Source organism: Lethenteron reissneri, chromosome 55, assembly GCF_015708825.2.
Source record: "Lethenteron reissneri isolate LAM-NWPU_2019-01 chromosome 55, ASM1570882v1, whole genome shotgun sequence".
Taxonomy (NCBI): Eukaryota; Metazoa; Chordata; class Hyperoartia; order Petromyzontiformes; family Petromyzontidae; genus Lethenteron; species Lethenteron reissneri.
The window spans coordinates 3,972,996-3,991,313 of NC_083833.1; the positions used below are offsets into that span (position 1 = coordinate 3,972,996).

The 18,318-nt window shown below is 46.4% G+C and overlaps 1 protein-coding gene across 3 annotated transcripts in view; it reads left to right on the forward strand.

Moving 5' to 3' along the window:
- The window catches only part of LOC133356635 (leucine-rich repeats and immunoglobulin-like domains protein 3), a 74,073-nt gene that overhangs the window by 35,709 nt on the left and 20,046 nt on the right, over positions 1-18,318 (forward strand). For all 3 annotated transcript variants that reach the window (XM_061574257.1, XM_061574258.1, XM_061574259.1), the window contains 6 exons: positions 680-817; positions 1,943-2,086; positions 7,979-8,122; positions 9,186-9,329; positions 9,715-9,858; positions 14,935-15,015. In XM_061574257.1, coding sequence (XP_061430241.1) covers positions 680-817; positions 1,943-2,086; positions 7,979-8,122; positions 9,186-9,329; positions 9,715-9,858; positions 14,935-15,015 — 795 coding nt within the window. The remainder of the gene's footprint in view (positions 1-679; positions 818-1,942; positions 2,087-7,978; positions 8,123-9,185; positions 9,330-9,714; positions 9,859-14,934; positions 15,016-18,318) is intronic.

Here is an 18,318-nt window from a genome sequence, read left to right on the forward strand (position 1 = left end):
TAACTAAAGAGGTGTTTGCTTTTGGGTTTACGTCTTATTTGTTTTGATTGTACGTCTTGGGGCGCAGTGTGGATGTGTGGCACGCGCTCGCTCGCACGTGCACACACAACTTGGCCAAAATCATTTGGGCCTGCTCCGGCCCACGTAAAATGTTTCAGCCACGTATGTAAGCCTCCTTTTTCTAGATAACTCCTTGTCGTTGAGGTCATACGGGATGATGGAAGTTTTGTTTCCAGTGGAAGAATGTAAAATCTGCATGAGTATGCTCGTAACTATTCAGCACCCCCGCCGCCCCCGCCGCATGATTGTCAAGCATTTTCACTCTTCATGTTTCTGAGTTGATGCAACTGTCGATTATATTTTTTACGTAGTTTCACCGTCTCGTTTACATTTATTGTTGTTGTTTTTTTCTGTCGCTTTGGTAAAGTGTCATTCACTCCCTTAATATGTACATTTGCATCAATCGTCGATTAGTCGATGCTTACACACACAATTCAACACATCTCTCGTCAGCGTGACCATTTCAACTGTCGCACCTTCGCATGCCCACGGTAAATACGCAAATGATTTTCAAAGTGCCTTGGCTTCCCCCTGTGCGAGCTGCTGCGATTGTTTGAACGTGGTCGTGTATAGGCTGACGGTGCCCTTGTGTGCTTATCGCTTGCCTGCTTGCATGCAGGCAGCACAACCGGATCCGAGCCATTGCAGCAAAGGACTTCCACAAGTATTCGTCGCTGGAGTCTTTGGAGCTAAGCAACAACCACATCACGGAGTTAAAGGCTGGCTCCTTTCCAGAGGGCATGCGCCTGAAGCACCTGTAAGTATATAAACCCCACTGTTCTCATCAGCACCCTGTAAATATTTGCCACACGGTTGAGGTGTGTACATATGACGTTGAATGTCTTTCACACCGTACGTAGCCATCCGTGCTAATCGGAGGCGCGGGAAGGACAACAAACTAAGCAGTTCTTAAAGAAATGCGTTTTCAATCTATATTTAAAAGTGCATAGCTTCAGTGGCTTCCTAATGTCGAAAGGAAGAGCGTTCCACACGGCCTCAGAAGCGCATCTGAAATCGTGCAATGCGGTGACCGTCTTTGTTCAATGAGTTCTCAAACGCAGGGTGCGAATGATCTCAGCTCGGTCACCATACTATGGTTTGCCTCGTCTTTGTATGATTTTGTTGTTAATGTTGTTAATGTCTTTAAAAAAAAATCCCCAACCCTGGTCTCCTTTGCAAAAAAGAGATGTTTGTCTCAATGGGCTCTCAGCTGGTCATAAATAAAATTCATGTACATGTGCGTGTGTGTACTCTGTTCTGGTCCGGTGTGTAAACATAGCCACTAGGCAGACAAAGGCGGCTGGGCATAGTGCTGACCACCCACCCACTGGTGCGCCGTATCGGCCTTCATAGGTGCTCGCTAACAGCACCATGCCCCAACAGTGTTAAGGCTATACAGGGGATCTTTGTTTGGTACTCAATGAAAGACTAATTGAGACCAGATGACAATGGATTGAGATATATTATTATTAAAAAGATGTGGGTGCACTATGCTAGACATCTTAACAGCCAGGTGAATAGTTGTACAGGGCAGTTGAGAATACATATGCTGGGTTTGAATGGGGTTGTAGATTTTTAGTTTGTTTTCGTTTATCAATCCACTGCTGGATGTTGGCCACCCAAAGCCACCACCACCTCTCATGATCTTCAAATAAAATAATCCACCTAGCGCCTGCACTTGAACGGATTTATTCAATACGTCTCCGCGGTTGGATGTCCTCTTCCATAAAATCCATTGATTGGCTGCCTCTATCTCACCATTGCTATTCTGGACCATCGGCTGTCATCCATTCGTAGCAACAGTGTTCGTGTTTCGCACTGTAATAACTTAAACGAATACAACTTTTAAGGATCGCTGACCTTCGTATCGTCATTCCCACAGAAACTTGAATGGCAACAAGATTTCTCTGTTGGAGTTGGGCTGCCTGGACAACCTCTCACAATCTCTGTTGAGTCTCAAGTTGAACAAGAACCGGATAACGTCCCTGGCCCCCAAGCTGTTCAAGCTACCTCACCTGCAGCACCTGTGAGTCCTCAATATCTGTACACTGTGTGTCCAAGGATGTATTGTGTGAGTTCCCAGTGCAGTAGTGCAGGCCAGGCGAGTGAACTTTGCGAAGTACGTATTACTTGCTGACCCACCCATACTGGACATAAGATGTTAATGCAACTGGTATTGCTGTACTTTGGGTCTAAATGTTAGACTCTAAAATCCAGGGAGGAGTGGATGTTGTGCACCACAGAAATGAGGATGCCGAGATGGATCTCGGATCACAAGACAGGGTAGCGTCAAATATTTAGAGGAGAGGAAGAAGGCAAGAGTGGTGGGACCCTTCTATCTCGGACAAGCTGAAAGAAACTAAAATTAAACTAAACCTTTTTATATTACCAGGTAAGGCCCACTGAGCTATGTAGCTCTTTTTCAGAAGCGACCTGGCCACAACTAATAGCCCAACAAAGTTGCTTATCACGTGGAAATTTATAGCAGCCAAATGTGGAGGGAAAGACCGAAGGACCCGGAGAAACATCCATGTGACCACGGGGAGAACATGCAAACTCCAAATATGCTGGCATCCGGGTCGGGATCGAACCCACAACCTCCTGCATACCAGGCGAGGTAGTTAACATCTCGCCACCGTCGAGCCCCGAAGTCTACTCAGATGGCTGGGAATACAACACAAGACAAGAATAATGTATTTAGCAGGGAACAGGGACGCACCCGAGGGTAGACTGAGAGGTGGGCTTAGAAAGAGGGGACTCAAAGTGGTGAGCGAGGATGTGACGGACTGTGGAGTGGATGTGGAGATGATGGTCCGGAACAGGATAAAGAGAGGCAGGAAGACAGATCATTCATGAGTTTGAAAACATTCTAGGAGGAAGAGAAGAATAGGAAATCTCGCAGTGAAGCCACCCGATACTGCTACTGTCCATAGTCATGGGTTCGTGTGAAAATTCCCTTTAAAATAAAATATGGACGTATGATTTGTGCGGGGTGGCAGTTACGCCACATTTAAAATCAGCGTGTCAAGTGGCCATCGGCCAACAGGTAGCCGAGCGTGGTGTTTTATTTGATTAATTTCACGCTGTCAGAATCACCCAAATGGCCGTTCCTGTATCCTGCTCAAGCGAAACTCCCCCACAAGGCATGCACCCCGCCTCTCTGTGACCTCCAGCCTTTAACCTCTAGCTCCACACGGTCACGTGACCGCCGGTTAATCGCGATATGAATAGCCTTAGCAGATGTCGCAGCACACGTGAAGCAATGTCTTCTCCGTATGTTGGGCTTTTATTTTGGAATCCGTCAGCTAGTAAAACTTGTCTTTCAGTTAAAGCAAAAAATTTGAGCAAAACCTCCATTACCCCCTTTTCCTGTGAACAAGAGAGACAATTTTACATCAATCTTTTGCCGTGTTTTTATGTATTTTGTGTAATATTGAAAAGCTTGTTATAACATCTGGCGGATGTATTCATTGCAGAGTGATGCATCTTAGCGGAATTTATTTTCATTGGAACGTTTACCTCAATTGCATTTGAGTTATGACTGATTATTTAGTTTTTTTTTACTAGACAGCTTGCATGTTCGTTATTCTAAAATTACTCGATTACAATAGGTCCCGGTGCATTTTATTTTAACATATCTGTTATGTATCCATAATGTATGTTGAATTTCTCATAGGTATAAACAATCATTTAAAATGAATATGAACATATTTTCATGTTCATCATTAACACTGCCTCACAACAGAAAACATGTGAAAGGCAAATTTTGTTGGAAATTGGCCTTCAGAATAAAAACTATGTATTTTCCTCTTGTATGGATGTCAGTCTAAACGACGCACATGGTGAGTTTTTAGATGTTTTTTTTTCATTGTACCCTACTGCCAATGTTTTATCTTTTGCAAAACACTCATCTAAGTCATCCGATAATACGTCCACTATTCGTTTGTGTTTGATAATCAAGTCTGTTCGTCTTCAAATCTGTAATGCCGTTCTTTCTTTTGGCCTATTGTTTTCAAGTGGTTGCGATAAAAAAAACTAGCGCAGTCATTCCCAGGTCCTGGAATGCCTCTTTGTGTCCATGCTATAAGTATTTCCATAGCTTGGCACTCCTTCGTCCGCTTGATAAGAGTTGGAAAGTTGTGTAGGCGTGCCAAGGTAAATACAAATATCAAATGGGAGAGGTTCTCCGTGCTCAAATGAGCATGGGGTGGCACACGCATCTCCATTGTCAGCTATAAGCCAGTGGTCGGAAAGTCCACATTCCCATAACGAGGGACAGATTATGTAGAGCGCAACCAAGCGTTGCTTTAACAGCAGAGTGGAACTGATTTTATCGACCCTGTATGGATGATGGGCTGAGGTGACCCTTGACCGGCATTCAAATACTCAAACATCCGATTATGTGTCTGATTGTGCCACCAAATTGAATGTCCACGTCGTGAGTTGTATTCCTGTTGGTAGTTTAAGGATGGGCACCGATTCACCCAACTCGCAATTATGCGAATCATAGCGATTCAGCATCACGATCTAAGTCAAAGATTAGTTATGTTTTTGAGCGTTGCTGTGAATGCAGCACCTCTAGTGGCTGCAGGATTGACGTGATCCAACCGCATAGAAGACTGTGGGTCACAACCAACTCCTTCACGTACGATTACATGCATGTACTAAAAGCGTAGCAATTAATTGTAATACATGAGTGGGTACCGAACAGCTACTTTGGGCTGTGTTTGGCTAATAAGGTTCGCTCGGTGTTTTAGCAGAATTGTCCTTACTGTGGCCTCCTGATGAGATTTGCACGTGTGCCCTCGGATGGGCAGTGACGCCAAGACCGTGAAATTCCGCCCCGATCCGTGTTAAACCCGTTAGAGAGCTTCCGCAGCATCCCTGCTACACTCATTCTCTCAGCGCTCGACTGCCTGTCATCAAACAGCCATTCTCACTTGCGTAGCATTTCAACTTTTTAAAACAACGTGCGTATTTTATTTTTTTAATCTTGACCAAACCGGGCAGATGGCACTGTGGCAAGAGCCACCTGACTACTGATCCCCTAAAAGGGAAAAAAACAAACGAAAAAGTTGGCCCTATTTAATTTCTATGCTATGAAGAAGAGCCATTGCCTGTTATATAGATGTTTTACTTTAGGGGAGTGGGAGTGATGTTGACAAATGTTACATTTTTGACTCTCATTCAGAAACTTGCAGGTTCAAATCCCATCATGTCTCTGTGGTCAGTAATATTTGAACAACGTTTTTGGGAAGTGAATAATGGTTGCCCTACTGGAATGGCGAGTTCCTTCCCACGCGAATTTGACCGCTGGCGTAGGGCTGCCAACAGAGATGAACACGACCCAAAGCTTAGTTGAGCATTGAGTTGCTTACTGTGACGGGTCTGTAGCAGTTTGGGGAAATCGTTGCTATTTCAACAATGAGCTTTCCCCTCTTGTACATGAGGGCCTTGAGCAGAGGAAATATTTTCAATGTTAAACCATCCTCTTACCTTTATAAAAGCCCGGCGTTACGTTTGTCCGTTTGTCCGTCTACGAAATTATAAGAGCCTTTCAGAAGGCCTGAATCAAAACGATATAGAAAGTGGACCCCCCCCAAAAAAAACATTTAATTTGTAGACATATATGCCTACACACTCTACATACAATAGAGTCAGTAGTATCTACTGAGTCAGCAGTATCTGCACACATTGCGGGGGGAGGGGGGTGAAAATAAGAGGACATCAGTGGTGGCGAGAAGCCCTCCGCGAGAGCTCGGATAAGGCGGCCATATTCTGGTGTTTTAAATTGGTTGCTATCAATTGCGTGCTCTGATGTCGTCATTGCGAGTTTACAAAGTAAAGTGTTTTATTATTTCCACCAACTTTCTATCCTCGAGCTCATTTAGTTGATAGCAACAAAAGACACCCTACGTTTCACAATTAACACAAGCAGGGAACCTCTTAAAGGAGGCAGCAAAACTGCGTTTATCTGAAAAACGCCGATAATCGCATAAAAGTAGATACGGCAACGAACAATGCTGATGACAAAAACTAATTGAAACGATAAAAAGGAGCCATTAGTTTGCCAACACCTCAATTATTTCATTACGCACAGAGGCGTGTTTGTCATTGTTCACGCAGCTGTGGGATATGCCGAAGTGTTTTAGAATACACACACTACATGTCTCGGATTTCTTGACTGCTGCCCTAAGTATTTTTCGCGGGGGGCGTTAAACATCCTGTGGCAAAAACCGCGTGCGCTCTCTCCTGTACTCGTCAGTCTACACCGAACTACCAATCCCGCGGATTGTTTGCCTTGGAGTAAATACCCATGGACACTTTCATTAATCGCGAGATGCATGTCTGTAATTAAAGGAGACGTTTGCTCAGAGTGTGTGCACGTTTAACCCAAAGGCAACGTCTTGTCGGTTTGATAGGGTCCCTGGCATTGTCATTATAGGCTTTAAGCTTATCTGTTGGGAGAGATGACTGTTCTGGGGATCATCACATTGTTTAATTCAATAATTTGTTTCAATTATTTAATCATGGAAGAAATGAGGGATATACAATTTCCATTCTTATTGGTAACAATATTGCGGCTCTGCTGAACATTGCTTGGGATCCAATGGTGTTTGTGGAGAGCTCTTGCCTGTAACATCAAGCATTTGTTTTCGCAGGCCACAGCCTGCTGATGAGACTCGGAGAAGTAGACACCAGTCCATATGTTGCATCGTTTAAACCACCAATGCTAGTGGAAAACAATCGTCTGTAAGCCCCCTTAGCTGATAGACTAAAGCATTATGTTTTGTATGGTGATGACATAAACCCAATTACTTGATCACAAGCCCTGACATTTGAATGCCGATTTTACAACAAAAGTATACCGCTTTCCTTACCATAGAGCTTGTTGTCCGGGGTACGTTCCCTGTCGGGTGCAGCAAGGAGACTCGAGAATGCCTGAAACTTCATGGTCTTGTCCCTCTCAAGACTTAATTTGTCCCCCAGATGCTTCCTGCATTTGTCTTCACTTGAAAAACTATTCCCAATTCTCAACTCGGCAAAAAAAAAAATCAGTAATGGGAAGAGAGTTTAGGAATTTCAGAAACCCCCTTAGGATTAAAACGTGAAGACTTTTGGTCATGGTGAAAGGTCATAGGTGGTACACTGCTCTTCATTGTGCTTTAGTTCCTCGTCAGAATAAGGACGCTTGCCTAAATCCCTCGGCAACTCAAAGCGCCTTGCATCACGTCCCGCCTCAATCATTACAATGCCCAGCTTTAGTCTTTTATTTTTCCACCTAGCGGACCCCCTAATGGAAGATATCCCTGTGCGGCACAACACAGCACGGGTGTGAAGGTTGGCATCTGTCTAGCTGTAGGGAGCAATGTTGTTAACGAATTGCCAAAGAAAGTAATTTGCCAAAATTTATGTTGTAAATTTTTATCATGAGCCCTTTGCTTTGCTCTGCACAGCAAATTGTTTTGAGGCAGTGCCGTGACTGGAGGAATCCGATGAGGCATGAACCTCTTTCATATTTTTGGTTCTTTCGGTAAAGTCAGGTAGAAGGGAAATAATAAAAATAAAACAATAAAATTCTCACGACGTTTCGATTGCTTGTGTTTCAATGGAAACGTGACTTTACCGAAAGAACCAAGAATATGAATCCCTGCAGTCATGAAAGCTTTAAATCGAAATTAACCTCTTTTTCACAGATGCCCATTCGTGACCGACTCTCCGACGGACTGGCGACGTTTCTTACGTCTCGCGAACATGTGCCGCGAGGAGTCTGTGCATTTGTGGTGTGACGCAGTTAGCCGTTTATGAAACGCAAAATCATGCCAGTCGCATCTCCGATGCGGATTTCTGTCTGGTTCACACTGTGCTCATTTCGCCGCACCTCCATTGTCTCCACGAATTTCCCGACCCCTTGCAGTGAGCTGACGCGAAACCGCATCAAGCGAATCGAGAGCCTGAGCTTCTTTGGTCTCGAGTCGCTGCAGTCGCTCCGTCTGCAGCGCAACAACATCGGGCGTCTGATGGACGGTGCCTTCTGGCGGCTGGAGAAGCTGGAGATCTTGTAAGTGTCCGCGAAAGGGCTCGTTTTACCAATATTTCTTCTGCTCTCTTTTCCTCTTCGGCGCTGCAGATGTTTGGCTAATTGATGCTGGCCGTAGTCATAACGTCAATTCGTTTTTTTAGAACATTCTTTATCTTACCCAGGAAAGCCTTGCCAAGTGTCGGGACTCTTGTATTCACTAGGAGCATGCACTGGGTTGTTTGGTCAATTCTTGTTGATGTATAATTCGAGTAGAGATGCAATAGCAGTTGTGTTGTAGATACCATGGATGCACATGGAAACATATTCAAAAGTTGTATACCCTGTGTAGGCTGTTTGGGAAAGTGCTGTTAGCGAGCACCTATTAAGGCTAAAAACATCGCTTTGAGGAGTTGGTCTCGTCAAGCACACCCACACCCACCCACCCTCATATCTCTCGTGCTGATGTTTACCAAGGCCAAAACCCGTCCGGTTATCACTCGCCACTGATGTTAGCCATGACCGGGAATCAATCTCAGACAGCCGGATTCATAGTGCGGTGCAAACACTTGCATCACCACTCCTTGCAGGATTTGTATCGCAAGGCTGTCCTGACACACACCTGGAAGCTTTATGAATGAGAAGAATAATTGAAAATCATAGTCATGTGGTTTTAGCTTTACAGCCAGGCTAGACACCCCCCTCCCCCCACTCATCTCCACAATGTGAGAGCCCCGTGATATAAATGCGAGTAGTGGTGGTCTTGGTCGCACGAACTCCGGTAATGCTCGCAGCGGCTTTTGGCGAGCAATCGAATAAAGATGGTCACTGCATCGCGGCCATCTGGAACGCTCTTCCGTCTGACATTAAGAAGCCACTGGAGCTATGCATTTTCAAATCTAGATTGAAAACACATTTCTTTAGGACTGCTGTTTTGTGTTTAGATTGTTGTCCTTCCCCCACACCTCCAATTAGCATGGTTGGCTACGTCCAGTGTGGAAGTTCAACATACATAGGTGGACATATCTGGTTCCATCGATACACTATACCATAGGTATCAGGCCCACGTTGTGGTGATAAACAGCGACTCGTTCTTCCTCCGCAGGCACTTGGACTTCAACGCGCTGACCAACGTGACCAAGGGCTGGCTGTATGGCCTCTCCTCCCTGCAGCAGCTCAACATGAGCCACAACAACGTGTCGCGCATCGACCTCGACGCCTGGGAGTTCTGCCAGAAGCTGGACGAGCTGTGAGTGCGGCGGTGGTGGCGGCGGCACAGCGTGGCATTAACCACCCCACTCACTGTCACATCACTTCTGACACGAGACGATATCAATCGGTTCCCGTGCAATGGTTCTGTCACTATTTGGTGACATGATGCGATGGAAGAGCTACGCTTCGTTTGTGCCATCTCGCTTTGTCGTCGTCTTGTTTCATCCATCTCGTTCCACCGCCCGAAGTGTCACGTTTACGTGCAATCCGCACGAATCGCAAATCATCAAATTGCTCGCGCTCTCTCTCTCTGCGTGTATTACGATCACAGGAATCGATTGAAATGATTTCAATTCGTGTATTTGTACGTGCCCGGCGTTGAGTCGCGTGTGTTCTTGCCCCTTGGTTCCTCTTGTCCAAAGGGATCTGTCGCACAACCACCTGAGCCGTATCGAGGAGGGCACCTTCGTGGGGCTGGGCATGCTGCGCTCGCTCCTGCTCGCTCACAACCACCTGAGCAACATCGCCGACGGCGCCTTCAAGGAGCTGCGCAGCCTCCTCACGCTGTGAGTCAGGGGTGGAGAGCCTCTTTTTTTTCTTTTACTTTACCGAGGGGCTCAATAGGACGTTCACATACCTTTTGGCGTGTGGGGTGGTGGCCAACGTATGCCAATGGGCACACAGCTTGGTCACTTCTTCTGTAACTGCTTAGCAGTTTCAGTTTACTCATCTGGTAGTTCCAACCAAGACAGCAAAAAATCAACGTGGCCCTGTGGGTAGTGTTTGACTCTTAAGTCGGAAACGTGCAAGTTCATGTCTTGGTCTGGAATGGATAAAACGAGTTCAACTTTGTCGGAGGTTGTTGTATAGTGCTTCTACTCCCCACCAAAGGACTGGAGCATTTCCACTGAGCAGTGGCCCCAGGGCCGCCCATGGACAGGAACAGAGTCAAAAGCATCAAAGTCTCGTGAAAGTGTCTGCTTCATAGAGCATGGGATAGTGATCCACTCTACCTGTGGACCTGAAACAGTGATGGGAGGCCAGTCTTTCTGTAGAAGAAACCACCGTAGACTTGCCACAAAAGTGTACGTCTTTTACTGACCTAAGTTGACCCATCACCAGTATATGGATTCCACGACCTTCTCACGTTAAGTTACGTGACGCAGTCGAAACGATTTGCATGCATCGCGTACGGATTTCATATGCGTGACAAAATCGACTATTGCGCACGTCTGTTCTACGCAAACATGAGTCCAACGGAGACCTCAATGGTATTCTCAGCGGCTGGCTAATTCTTCCCCATGCGTGTGCCACTGTGACCCATCGCGGTGAAGTCCAAAACTACAAGGCAGCCAATTTAGCCCCGATTGCCACCTCAAAAGGGTCTGCAGGCGATTAAGTGTGACGTTCCGCTCGCGTTATTGGTTCAGTGTGTTAAAGCTCTTTTTGCCAGGCCTTGCTGACGCATTTCTTGGCGTCCTTAACGCTCACCGGGTTCAACCCAATAAGGAGGGCTTGTGTGTGCGGCTACGTGCGTGCCCGCAGCCCCGCCGACAATAGGAATAAACATGTTTCAGCCCCCTTAGCAACTGCTCGTTTTGAAATTCCCATAGGTGCAATTAAGGTGTTGTGTGTGTGCGTGCGCACGCAAAGCCGTACTGGCGATGTTTTTGTACGCGTGCTCTCATGCACGCGCGCGCGCCGAAAACACGGTGTTCAAAGTCCACCTCTCTGCACGGTCTACATCGCTTTTATTCGTGGTAAGTGCTCCGCTTTTTCAACGGCCGTCATTGAACCGCGCTTTTCGACTCATTTGTAAATTCGCATTACCGAAGCACGCAGGGGCATCTGCCGCTGGGCAGCCGACATGTACAGTGGCTTCCTGGAGCAGCGAACTAAGTGGCAATGGTGAAACTAGAGTTGCCTCCACATTCCATAGACCTCTACCGAATTAAAACTCGCCAACCTTGGCATTGGCACTGCGTTGGGTAGGCGATTGCATGTTGTAAACGTAGCCTAGCATAATGGTACAGGTTTATACATATATACACATACTCAACAAACATTACCATACTGCAGTGGTACCCTGGAGATCGAACTTAATTCGTTTCAGAAGGCCATTCGACCACCGATTTGTTCGAACACCGAATTTATTTTCCCCATAATAATTAATGTAAATTACATTAATTGGTTCCAGACACAAGAAATCTCTCATTATAAAGCATTTTTACACGAAGTTTACAGTAATGACATGCATAAAATCATTTAAAAAAAAACAAGAAACACAATAAATAAATAAATGGAATAAATGAATAAATATATGGAATAAATGAACATTGAACTTCACTTTACCTGCAGTAAGGAGCGTTGATGGCTTGAGTGGAAGGTGGTGAGGAGGAGGAGGAGGTGGTAAAACCTTTGTCTGGGCAAGCGTCATGCACGCTGGCCATACGCGTCTCAGCCGTACAGGTTCTTTCAAGTCGCGATTATCTAGAGTGTGTGTGACAGCGTAGTAGATTTTAATTGGTGAGAGGACAATATGATCGGTGAGGAACATGTGCAGGATAAGAGGAGGGTTGGGTGTCAATACATGTGCATTGGAGTGGCATTCAAGGGGAAAACTAAACAAAAAACGAAACCATTTTTATTTTACCAGGTGAGGCCCACTGAGCTAAAAAGCTTTTTTTCAGAAGTGACCTGTGTGCAACCAAGTGGCTTGTGTGGGGATTTATAGCGGCCAAATACTCTAAACTCTTGTTTGTAAATGTGGAGGGGGAAACCGGATGTTCCCGGAGAAAATTCCACGCGACCGCAGGGAGAACATCCAAACTCGGAATATACAGAGGTCTGGGTTGGGATCGAACCCACGACCTCCTGTATACCGGGCGAGGTAGTTCACATCTCGCCACCGTAAAAAAGCTAGGAGGCCAGCTGGTGGGATACTGTGACAGTGGACCGTGGAGTTTCAGGTGTTGACATTGCAACAGCTGCGGCGTATGGCAGAAGGAAAGAAGTGATGGCGAGGTGTGATGCCATTTGTTGCATCGGCCAGATGATCTTTACACTTTACAAATCTATTCGCATATCATACACCATGCTACTGCCCACATGCCCTGTAAATAAATACACGCCCAGTTATCACCATTGCTCATAGCGAGTTACGCAAAATCGCCGCTCGTTACAAAGATACCGTTTTTACACTTGAGCGTGGCGCCTGCTTTTTTGTTAGCCTTTAATGCACCAGTGAGCAATAAGGGTGACCAGGGTCTCAAAGATTGTGTGGGTTAATTGCACCATGCAACCGCAACACGTTCAGCAAATGTGTTCACCTGAACGAAATATTTCTTTCGCAAGCCGCATACCTTGCATGCCTTGCCCCGTTTCGGCACGATCACTGCGCGCGTTTGACGTAAATGCCAAGTTCTCGTCGCGTTTTCCCGCAAGCCGCGCTGTATATACGTGTCTGCTCCTGCCCCCCCCCCACCTTCATCACCTTTCACACGGCCTTAGGAACCTTGGCAGATTGTCATGCAATTCGCCTTCACCAATTGTTGTACGGTGCCCGTAGCCATTGCAGTAAGTGCTCTTGCAAATCGGTCAACATTCAAACAGTGTCTTCCTGCTATGGGGCCGTGCGTGTTGTCTCTACTCGCTGCACTGAGCCAGTGCAGGAAATTCTACGTTTCCAGTGGGGGTCAACCCTCGTCGTAAGGTGGACCACTCAACTTTACCCCAAAGTGGTGGTGCTTATTTTATTAAAGCGTCAAACTTTTACCCGCACCTCCGATTAGCACGGTTGGCTACGTACCGTGTGAAAAAAGTTCAACGTCATACAAACTTGGGCCAGCTAAACGTAGTTTGGTGGAATGACAGTCTGTTCACGAGCTGCAAGCATTCCTCGTCGACTGCATTACAGTTGTTTGCCAATCACTTGAAATGGGAAGGCTTTCATTGAATGTCCGAAAGGTATAACTCTTGAGAAGGGGGTGGTTATTTGGTGCCAGCAAAGAGGAGAGAGTGGGGAGAAGGAAAGCCAAGAGAAGAGACACACACGAACCTTACGGGGGGCCTCTTTCTGTGTCAAAGAGTCTCGAGTGGAAAAAGAATTGGGTGCAGGCCTGCTTTGATTAAGTGCCATTGTTGGGAGGAAATGACGGGAGGCAGTGGGTGTGAAAGTGGCATGGACAGGCGGCCATTGAGGCCCGGGGGTCGGCTTTGGGGCAGCGTACGGCCCTGGAGAGGGGAGAGAGGCTCTGATTAACGCTGCGCTACCCCACGGCCATTTGTGTCCAGCCAGCCGTGAAGGCACTCCGATTAGGGCGTGTTTGTTTGCGCGGTGGGGGTGGGGATTTCTTTTTGCGGTAGCGGCGGTGAAGGTGGCAGGAGAGGGGTTGTGTGGGGGGGGGGGACCCTTTTTGTCGTGTGCAACAACGAGAGCCGCCACTGTTTAGAACAGTAGTTGAGGGGGGGGGGTGCCAGGCTGCTGTACGGATACCGTGCAGGAGAAATTTTTGATTGCGCGCGAGCGAATGTCAGCGCCGCATTGCGGCGACAAAAGGTGTAACGCTTCAGGTTACAGATCCCTTACTTCTTCACCCTGTGTTGACTAGAGGTGTGGACAAGTGATCTTGGTGAATAGTGACCCCCCCGAGTACCTTGGGGGTGGGGTGCTAGTGGTCTTCATTGGGGGGCTACGAACGGTGAGAACCACTGGAATACACTTAAACGAGTTTGGCCTTTTCTGCTGCTCAGGGGATTTTCATTCAAAGTCGAGTCAATTCGGAGTGTCCTGCTTCTCCAACAAGTAATGGGGGGGGGGGGATGGGGGGGGCATTTGACTTGGATAAAAGGCCCTGAACCAACGCAGGAAATTCAACATTCCCGCGGTGGGGGCGAGTACATATCTAGGACAACAACAACAACATCGTGCATTTATATTGCACACAGTAATGCAATGAGCGTCTAGGAGCGCAGTTTTTTAGCCGAGGGGACCACCGGATGATGGATATCGCCCTGCGGTACAAGATGAACGTCCAATGTTGACTTCCTTCCAAATGGTTCTTGTTTTATCTGCTCGGCGGGGATTATGGGCCGAGTTTACGCCCAAGAAGAATTCTAACTGGTAACCTTTCACTTCGCTGACAAGTTGACTTGCCACACCGCAATCCCATCCAGTCTACGTGCCCCTCAGGCCACTGCCAAAGTGAGATGATACGTTTTGTGAGTGGCCTAAAGTGTGCTTTTACTGAATTACAGAATGGAAACAATTTGCCGTACGCAGTTACATTTGGGTGACAGTATTTTACTCACGAATACGTGCGATAGTTACAGTTGGGTGGCTTTGGATGTATCTGTTAAATTATTACAATTCGTGTGTAACTGAACACGGTATGAACGTTCAACTTGTAAAGTAATGTTTGTGCTCAGCACTCATTTAAAGTGAGACTGATTGAATGCATAAAACAAGGATATTTTTTGTCACTTTGACAATATTTCCCATCAAAAACATTATCCTGCCAACATTATTCATCGCTTGTGAAACCATTACCATGGAAGGCTGCTGGGAATTTTGGCTCGGGAGTAAGCTGCTGCTGCTGCTGCTATTTGTCTTTATTTTGTTTTTTTTGTGTGCCTGTTAACAGAGACCTGGCAGGAAACGAAATCTCATGGACAATAGAAGACATGCACGGAGCCTTCACAGGCTTGGAAAACCTCAACAAACTGTGAGTTCTCAAATAAAACACACAAGTGGGCTGCGTCGGCAAAACCATAAATGGCCTGGCCACAGTTGTCTTGCCCAGTGCTGATGTTGAGACTACATCAGGATTTTCGACTGAGTTGACCTAGGGGTGGCGTATGCTTGGTTCATAATACAATTTGCCACTGATGATGATAATGGATGTTCGGACTGGGAGTCAAATACGCATTGCCATGATAAAAGCACGGAACGACTAACCGCCTCAAAGACAAACGCTGCCCGTTAAACCTTGCAGAGCACCGGGGCAAGATCAGCACGGTACGCAAGGTGGTGGGGGGGGGGTTCTTGAGGCCAGGATCAAGCATACCCAGCCGTATTTGTCTTCTCAGGACTAATATTCACACACCGCACCGGCATTAAGCATTATACTAACGGTGCCAAAAAAACCACCCGCGGACGCATGTACGCAGGCACGCACGCTAGCAATCAATTTCCTGGAATTGCGTTGACTTTACACCCGGCTGTGCAGGAGAAGTAGCCAGACCTCCTCCCACCTCCTTTGGCAGGGCCGTCGTGAGGAATGCAGCACCTGTGCCACCTGCGCCCCCAATTCTTTTTATTTTGATGTTGAGTCAAGGGGCAGTCCTGTTCTCAAGCTGTTGTTTCGTGAAGTTTTGTTTTTCATCTTCTTGGTTCTTTCGGTAAAGTCACGTAGAAGGTGAATAATAAAATAATAAAAATAAAACATAACAAAATAAAAGTCTCACGACGTTTCGGCCACAACACAAGTAGCCGGCCACAACACAAGCAGCCGTCCTCAGGTGAAGAAACACAGCTGTCGGAAACACAGCGCTCCAATGAACACTGCTGAGCTTGGCAGCGTATTTTAACTCGGTGGGAGAAGAGCGCCTTGAAAAAGGAGTTGACATGATAATAGTTTTTTTACCCTTGCATTTTATTTTATTGTTTTATTTTTATTATTTTATTTCCCTTCTACGTGACTTCACCGAAAGAACCAAGAAGATGAATCCCTGCAGTCACGAAAGCTTTAAATCGAAATTCTGTTTTTCAATCGGCGTTAGCTCAGCGATGCAATTTTCAGATTGTCAACTCTTCTGCACCACATTTGGCAACATTTAATCGGTTGAAGTAAGAGTTGGGTGAAGGAAAGTCGAGGACAGGTTTTAGGTGCTCCTTAGAACTAACTGGTATGCATGGGCCAAGAATCGAATCTTGGTTGCTGTGATAGAAACGCAAGTGTACTAACAACTACAGTACCAGTGTTCGCGCACACACACACGGAAGAAGAAGATTGGGAAGTCTCTGACGCTCGGTGAAATGGTCTGCATTCGAGAGTCAAAGGTGGCCAACTTCATATTTGGACATCCCTTTCCACACCTGAGCCACTCTGGAACTTTGCGAAGTGTTCACGAGGGAGAACTTTTGCCCCCTTTGGTTTAGAGAGCTGAATCGAGAATATTATTTTTGTACGAGTGTGTACGTGACCATGGGGGGAGCACTAGTGTAGTGGTTCCACAGTGTGCTTCCTTCCATCCTTGAAAACCTGGGTTCAATGTTCTTGAGCAATAACCTCAATCGACAGCTGGGGCCAAAAGCCTCTTTTGGTGTGGATTTGATGGGGATGGAGAGCGAGATGGAGGCGATTCAGCATGCTGCTGGTCTCACATCCATCCCTCGTTTTCCTTGCTGGCCCGAATAGTTGCTCGTGAAGTCACGCCCGGTTCCAGTACAGTTGTCCGTATGTCTAAATGAAGAAATGAATGTTGAAGCATTCTGTACAAGACGTTTTTATAACTCCTTTTACGTGAATGTATGTTAGCAACACTTGGACAATGCCTAACAATTACAATAACCGTCGATCATAATCTATGCTTCAGCCAAAGTAGAAGTTGTAATCATACTATATTTGTATAACACCACCACGCTACAATTGCCATCCATTGGTTTTATGAACATCATAACATACATTAAAGATGATAGAGTGCACACTAAAGCTATGAAGTTATTTCAAGTTAGACAAGGAAATAAAGCAAACTTAAAATAATAATAGTCATTTAGTACAGTTTGTATTCGTGCAATTCTTAGAATGCAAGGGTATCTCTAAGGCGCTATGTTTCAGACGGGTTTAGAGGGGGCTGATCCCGGCACTTGTAACCCACGCTTTTTTGAAAAGCTTCACGGCAACCTTGACATCCTTTGTGAGGCAGACGGCACCTATTTCTTGGTTAAAATACCCGCGGCATTAACCAGGGCGGCCGTGAGGCCTGAACCACGAACCTCTACAACAAGTGGCAAACAAAAGCTCCCACCGCTCTGCCACATCAAGTCGTACGTTGGTGCGTTAATGCGCACATGCGGCATTAACTAGGGCGGCCACTGCGCTCTCGAACCGCAAACCTTTGCGTCAACGCGTTCACCCCACGTCTCCCTCCCCTCGCGTCTTTGGGGAACAAAGCGATGCCTGCGAGGTGGACGGCTTGCAGTGGAAGAGGCAAAGCAGTGGGTTTGGGTGGTGGGGAAACACGTGTGTGTGTGTCTGAGCGCGCTCTTGTGTCTGCTTGGCTGGCCGTGTCTCTTGGAAAATGTAAGCACAGGCACCTGCAGGAAGTGTGAGAGCAGCACTGGCTTTGCGCAGCTGTCGTCCTCCTCCACGCAGGGCCAGATTTCAACAAACAACCAGAGAGAAAAAAAAATACCAACTCGACTGATTAACATTCTCCAGATTGCTTCAGCACCTGTCACAGGGTGGACATCTGCGTGCGCGCGCACACGCAGGCGTGCTCGCAAGCGTGCTCGCAAGCAGACCAGTGTGAAAGGAATACGTAAGAATATATATAATAGCACAGGATGCAAAGGCAAAACGGTCAGATTTTTTACTGGTGCAGTTGCATAGGTCGACTTTAGTCATCATTTGTTAGTGTAGTGAATGTATCGTTTTTTTATTTCCAAGTGTAAGAATTTCTACAGGTTCGGCTTGAAAATACATATTTACCAACATCACAGTTTGGACTTATAAAGCATCTCAAATGTGACAGATTTTCTAGATGGCGGGACAACATTGGGATGTGTGTATCAAGGCGATCTGAGAAAATGTTTTTTTTCCGCCAGCATTTTCCTGCCTGCTCTTAAGGGCAAAGAGCGAGAATGTTTAATTATTGTTACCAAAGTCCACAATTTCTAAGACGCACGTTTATTCTTGTATTTTAAAGCAAAAGTTGGTGCAGCCACCCACTGAAGGAATCCACATTTTTGGTGTGTGTACAATCACTGACCGGCGGTTCAAGCACCGAGCCACAGCCACGCCACA